The following is an 11,079-nucleotide window of genomic DNA, read 5'->3' on the forward strand; positions in this document are numbered from 1 at the left end:
CGTTTTTTTCAGGCAACTGAAAAATACGTGCACATACTCTAGCGCTCACTGGTAGAATTTTTAGCTTACATTGATATTTCTCAACATCCTACTACAACCTCAAAAACGTACAATTGGAGATTACATTTAGTATATAACTCTTTCTTTCTATGGTATTCTTCTCCAGCTTAACATTATATTTACTGTGTATAATGCAATCAGTCCAGCACATAGCATATCTTCAACATGCCAATGTTATTCAGTAGATAACATCTAAAACCTATCTCACCAATTTGCATATGTCTGTGTTCCAAAACATCAATTGTTTCACCACCAACAGTTATAATAATTTCACATATGCCATGAACTAAAGGGTATGTTCCCATATAAGAGTTTTGGGAACTTTGCATATCATATGAACATCACTAACGAGGTTCCACAGTAAAAAATGGAGTACATACCTTTCCAAAAGTTGCCGCACATGCTGGCTCCAATTTCTCCTTTCTGCAGAAGTCTAAATAATGGGCATATAATATGCATCGCGGCAAGCAAACTCCTTCACATACAATATAATTCTCCTCTAGCCTGTAACGACAAGTCACTTTTATACGTACCAATACTAATGACAGCCTATAATAACATATACAAAATAGATTAATTATTAGGGATGATCGAATACCTCCAATATTCGGCTTTGCGAATATTTGCCGAATAGGTCGCCGCTATTTGACTATTCGCAAATATTCGATGCACAATCTAAGTCTATGGGAAACCCAAATAACAACTATTCGGAACTATTCCGCCTTCCCATAGACTTAAGGGTACTTTACACGCTGCGACATTGCTAGCTATAGCTAGTGATGTTGTGCGCGATAGCACCCGCCCCTGTCGTTCGTGCAACATGTGGTGATCGCTGCTTTACCGAACAATATCGCTACGGCAGCATCACATGCACATACCTGTACAGAGACGTCACTGGAGACACTGAACAATCTCTCTTTCAAGGGGGAGGTGCGTTTGTCGTCACAGCGACGTCACAGTAGCATCACCAAATGGCCATCCAATAGAAGAGGAGGGGAGAAGATGAGCGGCTGAAACATGCCACCCAGCTCCTTCCTTCCTTCTTTTCTGGTGGACGTAGGTAAGGAGATGTTCATCGTTCCTGCGGTGTCACACACAGCAATGAGTGATGCCACAGGAACAATGAACAACCAGCGGCATGCACCACCAACGATATTATGAAAAGGAGCGACGTGTGAACGATCAATGATTTTTGACGTTTTTGGGATCGTTGATCGTCGCTCCTAGCTGTCACACGCTGCGATGTCGCTAACGACTAGAGATGAGCGAACCGGTCGTGGTTCGGCTCGAGTTCGGTTCGTCGAGCGGAGGTCTGGTTCGAGTTCAGTTCGGTGAACAATCGACGAACCGAACTCGAACCACATAGGAAACAATGGCAGGTAATCACAAACACAAAAAAACACCTAGAAAACACCCTCAAAGGTGTCCAAAAGGTGACAAACAACTCACAACACAACACAAAGACATGGGAAAGTGACAAGGACATATACTCATGCGAAAACAAAAGCAAAAGAGCAGGACAAGGAAAAAGAGGAGGAGACACAGATATGAGTATATGCAAGGGAACGTCGATGCCATTACTGTGCAACTTGAGCCCTGCTCATTTTAGGCTTCCAATCTGGATAAATTGCCTGAGCTCACCACGTACGCCTTGGGGATCTTGTTGTGTCCCGCAGCCAGCGTTTTCTCGGAACGTGTCCTCAGTGCTGCTAGGGGTGTGCTGACAGCTAAGCACACGCATCTCTCCACTGACAATGTGGACAGACTAACGTTCACCAAGATGAACAAGTCATGGCTCTCAGAGGACTTTTCTTCCCCTGGCTCAGCCAGGGGAGGTGAAAGGCATGCGTATTTTTGAGAGTGCTTCATGCAAAGCATCTTTTTCATCTTGAAAATGGGGGTCAACTGATGCCAGTCAAGTGGGGTGTGTGTGGCCCAATTAGTGGAAACGAGGGAGACTGTGGTTAGAGTCCCCTCGCTTTTGAAAAAAGAACCAAGATGAACAAGTCATGGCTCTCAGAGGACTTTTCTTCCCTGGCTCAGCCAGGGGAGGCCAAAGGCACGCGTATTTTTGAGAGTGCTTCATGCAAAGGATCTGTTTCATTTTGAAAAGGGGCATCAACTGATGCCAGTCAAGAGGGGTGTGTGTGGCCCAATTGATTGCAACGAGGGAGACTGTGGTTGGAGTTCCCTCGCTGTGTTTTACATGCTTTTCGAAAGGCATGACATGCCTAAGAGGTTGAGTTTCAGCATCTGCATTTTGTTGGCTACAGAAAGGCTGCATTTACACCCTTTTGAGACAGAGGATTTTCAAGACCTTATGCCCATTGCAGTGCCCCAAGAGCCGATGGCCATTCGCCACTCCTTCTCCAAGAAAGGCGTGCCCGCGCTACCACAGCCGGTCGCACACAAAATCACCGTTTCCTCGAGATACTCTGTGTGTGACAGGGTGCATTTCACCACAGATACTTGGACCAGTAAGCATGGACAGGGGAGTTACATGTTGCTGACTGGGCACTGGATAACTATGGTGAGAGATGGAGAAGGGTCTGCTGTACAAGTCTTTCCGTCCCCACGAGTTGTGTGCTTTAATCCTTCCTCTGTATGTAAAAGTTCCTCCACTGCTTCATTCTCATCAACCTCGTGTTGTTCCTGCACCTCAGGCCACCCTTCCTTGTAACTGCGCCCAAGGAATCCCACACACCTCCTTACTATGCTGGCAGCAGAGCTCAAGGCCATCAGGCGGTCAAATGTTTACTTTGAAATGTAGGGGAAATGTGAGTCACACCGCTGAGAAGTTGTGGACGGTTAGCTCTGGAGACCAAGTTTCATCAATGGTTGTCTCCACTCAACCAGCAGACAGGGAAGGCCGGGTGTGACAATGATGCAAACATGGGTGCGGCCCTTCGCCGTGACAATGTGACACACGTGCCTTGTGTGGCTCACGTGTTGAATCTAATTCTCCAGCAATTTTTAAAACACCACTCCGGCCTACATGGCCTTGTGCAGCGGGCACGCTCGCTATGTGCTCACTTCCATCGTTCGCACACAGCAGCTCAACAACTTTTGTCGCTCCAGAAGTCTTTAGGTCTAGTGGCTAAACGCCTGAAATGCGATGTGCCGACACGCAGGAATTTGAATCTGCACATGTTGCAGCGTCTGTGCCAGCACCGCCGAACCCTGCTGCAATACGTTATGACATATAGCCTGGCCTAACTTGATCCAGAGGTGGTGCAGATCACGCTGCTGGAGTGGTGTCAGATCAAGGACCTATGCACCCTTCTACACAGTTTACAAATGTTGACGAAGATGTTTAGCACTGAAAATGCCATTCTCAGCATGACAATTCTGGTCATCTACAAGATGGAGCACACTGTAAGCATTATTCGGAGTCAGGTGTTGGGACAAGAGGAAGGGGAGGAAGTACAGGAGGAGTCATATGCGGAAGGGATAACAAGATCTACGAGGTCCAGATGGTTAGCGGCACCTAGGCGGCAGTCATGGTGGGGGAGAGGGATTAACAAGGGCGCATAGTATCAGCAAAAAGTGTTGAGGAAGGTGCAGGAGAACATGAAGAAATGGAGGACGAACTGGCGATGGGCATGGAAGACTCAGCAGATGAGTGAGAGCTTGCTCACATTTCGGTTGTGCGAGGTTGGGGGGAGAGGGCAGAGGAAGGAGGCACGATTCTCACCTCTCTGCCACCAACACACCAAGGACTTGGTCCTCCTGGATGCACAAGACACATGAGCGCCTTCTTGCTGCACTACCTACAACATGACCTTCGGATTGTACGAATTCAAAGTAATGCTAACTACTGGGTTGCCACACTGTTAGATCCCCGGTACAAGACAAAATTTGGCGAAATAATTCTTGCCATAGAAAGGGACGCACGTATACAGGAATATCTGCAGAAGGTGGTACGCAATCTTAGATCTGCTTTTCCACTAAACACCAGTGCTGCACAGAGTGAATCTCAACGCTTTGTCATGGATAGGAGGAAATGGTCTTTTACTTGTCCACATCTGAGGGACCGAGGGCTGGCTGCTGTGCTGAGATGGCATTGAGTACGGTGTCCCTGCAGAGTTGCACTTTTGGTCATATACAAAATGAGTTGAAAAAGGACAGATGCTGGTGGAAAGGGGAACAGGTGTGTTGGAAAGGGGAAAAAAGTTTTTGTCCGTGGGTTTGTTGGTTAAGCAAAAGTAACATTTGATGAAGAAACACCATCTGTTACGGTGGGACTGGCAGATTTTCATAAGGTGGTATATACTATGTTACCGCTATATAACGAAAATTAATAAGAAAAGAAAGAGAAAGGTATATATCCCCATCAGCAGTCAATGTCCACCGGGCTCCCAGATGGAAAAGGAGAGGTTGGCAACTGGAAGGTTAGGTGGAGGATACAGAGCTGTGTGGCTATGAAACTAATAGTAGCCTGAACCGAGTTAGACGCCACTCGGATCTGGAGACTGGGAGCCCTGTTAGCGTCACAGGGTCCACACGCCCACCCAGCCCAGGAACTCCCTGTTAACATCACAGGGGCCATTGAGTACGCTGACCGTGTGCATTGGGGCCACACCTGTGGACAGCAGGCGCATCAGCAGCACCAGGCCTGTTAATGCCACTGGGCTGCACAAGCAGGACTTGTAAGACAGGAGCTTGTCTTAACCGTTCTGCGTTACCAACTGTGGTGGCGGCCTGCATCGACGCCCTATCCCTGCCTACCTCTGGCCTAAAGCCACAATGGGTTCAACACATGGAGGTGTGCTCTTTCGGAGCATAATAGAAGACTGCGCACCTCCTTGTTGGCTCCAGCCCGTTTTATAATCTGGGTCCGCCCCAAACCAGGGTGGACCACAATGCACCTCCTGGAGACAAAAGCAGAGTGACACATCATGAGTGGCATAACTAGCGTCCTATTTGGAACCGCAACTTCAATAATGACCTCATGGCTGCCACGACACAAACACCTCACCAGTCATCGTCTGACCATCAATAATGAGGTGACAAGTCATAGGGGCGGGCCTCTGCAAGCCATTTGGGAGTGGCCTGGCCACATCGTCAGGACACCTGATGCCCTGTAGTCTATATGGGCCCCCCACATCAGGGGCAGCGCCAAAGAGTTCATTACCGGACCTAGTCTCTGATGCAGTAAGTGCCTGAGCATGCTCCGTAGCATGAAATACAGTCTCTGAAAAAAGACTATCAGCTTTAGCATGGTGTCTAGGCACAAAACAGGACTTAGACCCGGCACGGAATGAAAGTACCTGTGCAAAGAGGCTTTTCGCACTAAGTGTGGGAGCATGCGCTGTATCCCGAAATGAAGACTTAGCCTCAGCAATGGCACAGTCAGGCTGAGCATACTCACTAGGCGAAACATTGTAGTTAGGCTGTGGCTGGGGTAAATCGGCACACGCATGCGCACTAGCTGCCTCTCCACACTTAGACGTGGAGGAGAAATTGCTCTTCGGGTGTGGACTTGGAGATACTGTCTATGAACAGAAGGAAAAGCTAAAGGTTTTCTTTTGGTAAAGTTAAACAATCATTTATCAACCCAACTGACTAGCGTCCTTTTCCTGTTGCCTGTTGCCTGTATACTGGGGAGCCCACCCTGTACACGACTTAAAATGAAGCATAAGTCGCAATGTGAATTTCACTGTGCTACAATGTGGCCTAGCGTGCCTGTGCCACCACCGCCTGCCCCATCAAGTGCATCTGCGTGCTCTTCATCCTCTGTGACTGTGGGGACAGCAGTCTCACATGGTTTTTCACACTGAACTTCCACCCCTTTACACGCAACAGAGTGTGATTGGCAGGTCATCACTTGTTTTGGAAGTGGAAACAGATGGTATTGTTGAGCTGTCACACATCGAGAAAACCAACATTGGATGCAGGCTACATTATATCCACACCTGCACCTTCGTCACAGATTGGCTGGACTACCTGCATTTAATAATTGCATTCCAGAAATGGAAATGAGTGTAGAATGCACATGTGTTGTACCTTGCTTGGCAGCAAAGGAACACTAACTTAGTATGGCAAAAGTGGACAGGTGGGTACAGTGGCCGTGTTCTGTGGGTACCAGGACAGTAAAGGAAGCCTCACTTTCTATCCCTCCGAATGATCAAATGCAGCAAGGAATTCCCTGAGTTTGCTATAAAATTAGCGTAGAAAAATGTGCATGAGGGTGTCATGCAGAGGTGCTGTACATAGATTGGCACCAGTGGGGCACTAATAAAGTACAACAGCCAGTTCTTGTATGCCACTAAATGGCAGCATTTTTTGCTATCATTATAGCTTATTAAAAACAGAGCAGGAAGGTGTCATGCAGAGGTGCTGCACATAGATTGGCACCAGTGGGGCACTAATGGAGTACAACAGCCAGTTCTTGTATGCCACTAAATGGCAGCATTTTTTGCTATCATTATAGCTTATTAAAAACAGAGCAGGAGGGTGTCATGCAGAGGTGCTGCACATAGATTGGCACCAGTGGGGCACTAATGGAGTACAACAGCCACGTTTAGGATGCCACTAAGTTTCCTCAGTGTTTGCTAGTATAATGGCTTAGTAACAATGAGCTTGAGTGTGCAAAGGGCAGGAGGGTACAGTGGCAGGGTTGTGGGTCTGGGTAGAGGAAAGGAAGCCTCCCTTTCTGTCCCTCCTAATGGGGAAAAGCAGTGAGGAAATCCCTGACCTTAGCTACACAGATGCTGTCATCTTGTGTAATTGTTAAAATCTGTTTTCACTGCCCTGACTGTCACCTATGGCTCTGACCCTGCCGGTATTAGCCCTTAGAAGGGCTGAAAGAAAGTTCTATCCCTATTCTGTATAGCGCTGTGTATAGAGCGTACACAGCAGTATCGGAGACAGGAGCTACGCCGGCGGTGACTGACACCCAGATGCAGAAGAGATAATGGCGTCCGGACGGGCAGATACTCGTTTTTATAATGCAGGGACATGTGACATGGACATCCTATCACACATGCCATTGCTTCTCTGGCTAAAAGTCCACTTAGCTGTGTGTGTGTCTGGGATTGGCTGACTTTTCTTTCCCGCCCCACTACACGCGTGCGCTTAGGGAAGGAAGACAAGGAAAAAAAAAAAAACAGCAGTGATCTGAATGCACTGTTCCCGCACACTATACACTGAAATTTCATAATAGTGTGTGTCACAGAGTGACTTACACTATTACAGCGGAAAGCCAGCTAGTAATTAGCTTGTCTTTTTGCTACTAGAACCGTTCTCGAACGTATCTAGAACTATCGAGCTTTAGCAAAAAGCTCGAGTTCTAGTTCGATCTAGAACAGCCCCCAAAATCACTCGAGCCGTGAACTGGAGAACCTCGAACCGTGAACCGCGCTCAACTCTACTAACGACGCCAGATGTGTGTCACAAACACCGTGACCCCGACGATATATCGTTAGCGATGTCGCATAGTGTAAAGCCCCGTTTACATTGCACATCAAATATTCGCATACTGGAGACCTATTCGTCGGATATTCGCGAAGCCGAATATTTGAGGTATTTGATCATCCCTATTAATTATACATTTCGATTTATTTATCTATGTGTTACAGCTTACATTTAAAAAAGTAATTTCATATAAAGTGAGATAAAGAAGACAACAGTACCTAACAGGAAGGATTGTTTAGACCCAGATTAATAGCATAATAGTTTCAGTGAAAGGGACTGCTCTACACAAGTATCCTATCCAAGTGCTCATGCAGACGACCATATTTTCAGTCTAAGTGAGATCTGACAAAACATCGAATTACACTCAGACCAATATTATTCAAGAGGCAGTGTGCATATTTGATTTTTTCCTGGGACTAAGTATTCTAAGAGTAAGTAAGTAATCACACCAAGCAGGATTTGCCTCAGTAAGTCAGATCACACTCCGTGCAAACCTATATTTCAATGGAAAATAACAGACCGCACTTGGATGATTAACAGAATGGAGAAAATGGAGAAATTTTATTTTTTTTAATCTTCTCCACATCTGAGAAAAATGAATCCCAGTCCTTTAAGCTCTTCTTAGGGTATGTGCACATGATCAGGGCCTGCTGCGTCCTTGATGCAGTGGGACCTGACCAGCATGGTCGTAAGTCTCCTCCACAGGAGACCACAGCTGCCCGTGCCCATGATCCTTGCTCGGGCAGTTGGGTCTTTCTCTCTGTTCTCCCTGTGGAGAATGCTTGTGGCTCCGCAGCAAAAAATTGGTATGCTTGTGGTTCAGAGAGCCACACCGCAGGTCAGTTTATGCTGATGGCAGCACACGCACAGTGGTCATCATGGGATTTCAAGAAATCCCATCCACTGTGCTTATACTGTACATCACAGTGTTTTGGATGCAGCTGAAACATGCTGCATCCAAAACACTATTAAACCCTGATCATAGACACATACTCTTAGAATCTGATTTTAGTTTGCATAATTAGACCATTCTCTGATAGAAAAAAATATAGTCATTTGACCCTACCCAAATAGATAGTGAAAATATCATTACAGCCATGAATACCTGTGGAATTAATCAAACCTATACAGCAATGATCCTATAGTAAAATTTCCGATAACACTGGAGTTTGCTTCGGTGTGTCCTTTTCTGTACCTCAAAGAGGACCTGGTGTCAAGTATGTATGAAGCAGTAAGATGATGGATCTTGGCAGAAAAAAGGATGCTCTGCAATATTGGAGAATTCATTTTTTGAATATATTTTGGTCAAGCATTGAGAAGAAGGTCCATCATTTTGGTGTGCCCATATATACAATGCTGTATGTAAAAGGTGCTGTTTTGGTGAGACACCAATTAAACTGCAAAAACGGTAACCTGAATAGATCTCTCATGATTTACAGATTTGAACAATGCTAACTGTTGCATCTGTATCTATAGTGTCATTTTATTAGCTATACAGTTTGGGCATTTTTGTTACTAACAGTATTACTGAATTTCCTGTACGTCTATATTCCAGACTGTTTTACTGTCTGTCTATAAAGGATAAGGAAGAGCCCTGGTACTCACCACTGTAAAGTAAGCTGTGTCTGCTTCTTTTTATCCTTAATAATCTGTGTGATTGATTTCTTCTGAGAGGTCTTGTTGCACATTGTAGTGTTTTTCCTATAAATAATATCCAAATCTTCATCGTCTGATGAAAATATTTCATTTGCCATGTGACTTTCTACATATGAACAGTAAAAAAACACTGTCAATATATTTATTCAGCTAGTTTTTCCCATTCAGATCACAATTATAAAACAGAGTTTCATATTATTCAGAGTGCTCATGGACATTGGCATGATTTCTGCATGGCTCCTCTGGTATAGAGCCATAAGGCATCCATACCTTGTCATATATTCTGAAGGAGACTCCATGTGTATGCAATGCTTCTCTTGGGTAACATGTATTAATGGAACATGGTCTGAGTTTTACATAATCCATCAGAAATAAACCTAATAAAGTCTTGTGCAAGCCCATTCACCTCTGTGATATCTTTGTTACGGCTTTGTGCAATATGATGGCGTAATCCAGCTATGTACGACATCTCTTACACTGAGAATATTTATTCTTACCAGTAAACAAAAATTAATTGTATGTAAAAACTATATTATACATAATTTAGAAATAATGCTCAATTTTGGATGCTCAGCTTGAACAAGTTTTACCATACTTTAAAATACATAATATTTACACTACTATTATTACTTCTACTAATAATAATAATAATAATAATTAATAATAATAACAATTATAATAATACTATTATGCCTATATTCCTAACTATTTTTTATATTACAAATAATATTAATAATAATAATACTAATAATAATAATACTATATTATGCCTGTATTCAATTACATTTTTATTAAGCATAATATTAATAGATTATGTCTATATTCATAAGAATTAAAATGTTTATATTACAAATAATAATAATAGTAATAATAATAACAATACTATATTATGTCTATATTCCTAACAATATATTTTTTAGATTACATAATAATAATAATAATATATGCATGTATTCAATTGCAATTTTGTTATTAAGCATAATAATATTAATAATATACTATGTTTATATTCATAAGAATTAAAATGTTTATATTACAAATAATAATAGTAATAATAATAATAACAATACTATATTATGTCTATATTCCTAACAATATATTTTTTAGATTACATAATAATAATATATGCCTGTATTCAATTGCAATTTTGTTATTAAGCATAATAATATTAATAATATACTATGTTTATATTCATAAGAATTAAAATGTTTATATTACAAATAATAATAATAGTAATAATAATAATAACAATACTATATTATGTCTATATTCCTAACAATATATTTTTTAGATTACATAATAATAATAATAATATATGCCTGTATTCAATTGCAATTTTGTTATTAAGCATAATAATATTAATAATATATTATGTTTATATTCATAAGAATTAAAATGTTTATATTACAAATAATACTAATAATACTAATAATAATAATAATAATATATGCCTGTATTAATAAAAAATTAAATTTTAATAGTGATAATAATAATAATAATAATAATAATGTTGATACCTGTTTTTATTCCAATGTAAGTAGATGTTTCCTCTTCCTCTGGAGTCAGCATAATTTGATCTTCCCCTTCAGTAAATAATCCCTGAGAGAAGCACAGTTCTTTTCCTACCATTGTTCCATAGTTTCCATCTATCCTTGGGTTATTCTCTTTGTGAGCTTCACCATTCTGGAAAGGGCACTCTCCTTCGGGTGTCTCAGAAAATTGCTCAGTTGGCATGCTACAAGCTATACGTTTTTTTCAAATCATTAAATGTATCAAAAGTAGTCCACAGCACAAACTCAGTGTGAATAGACTTCAAAAATCATTCCCAGAAGAAGGCATCAATATATGGGTTTAATGTGACAAATACAAGTGAATGTTCTCCTAGAAGATCCAGTGAGTTATAAATGATCTGAGCTTCTGCTTTCTCTTTGTATAATGCTCCAGAGG

The 11,079-nt window shown here is 42.3% G+C and overlaps 1 protein-coding gene across 1 annotated transcript in view; it reads right to left on the reverse strand.

The window, feature by feature from the left end:
- RFX6 (regulatory factor X6) overlaps window positions 1-10,866 on the reverse strand; it is a 343,542-nt gene extending 332,676 nt beyond the window's left edge. Inside the window, exons 1-3 of the mRNA XM_075338312.1 lie at window positions 10,650-10,866; window positions 9,082-9,238; window positions 441-564 (exon numbers count right to left, since the gene is read on the reverse strand). Of these exons, the coding sequence (XP_075194427.1) occupies window positions 441-564; window positions 9,082-9,238; window positions 10,650-10,866 (498 nt within the window). The remainder of the gene's footprint in view (window positions 1-440; window positions 565-9,081; window positions 9,239-10,649) is intronic.
- Window positions 10,867-11,079: the final 213 nt, after the last annotated feature.

This window comes from Anomaloglossus baeobatrachus, chromosome 3 (assembly GCF_048569485.1).
Source record: "Anomaloglossus baeobatrachus isolate aAnoBae1 chromosome 3, aAnoBae1.hap1, whole genome shotgun sequence".
Taxonomy (NCBI): Eukaryota; Metazoa; Chordata; class Amphibia; order Anura; family Aromobatidae; genus Anomaloglossus; species Anomaloglossus baeobatrachus.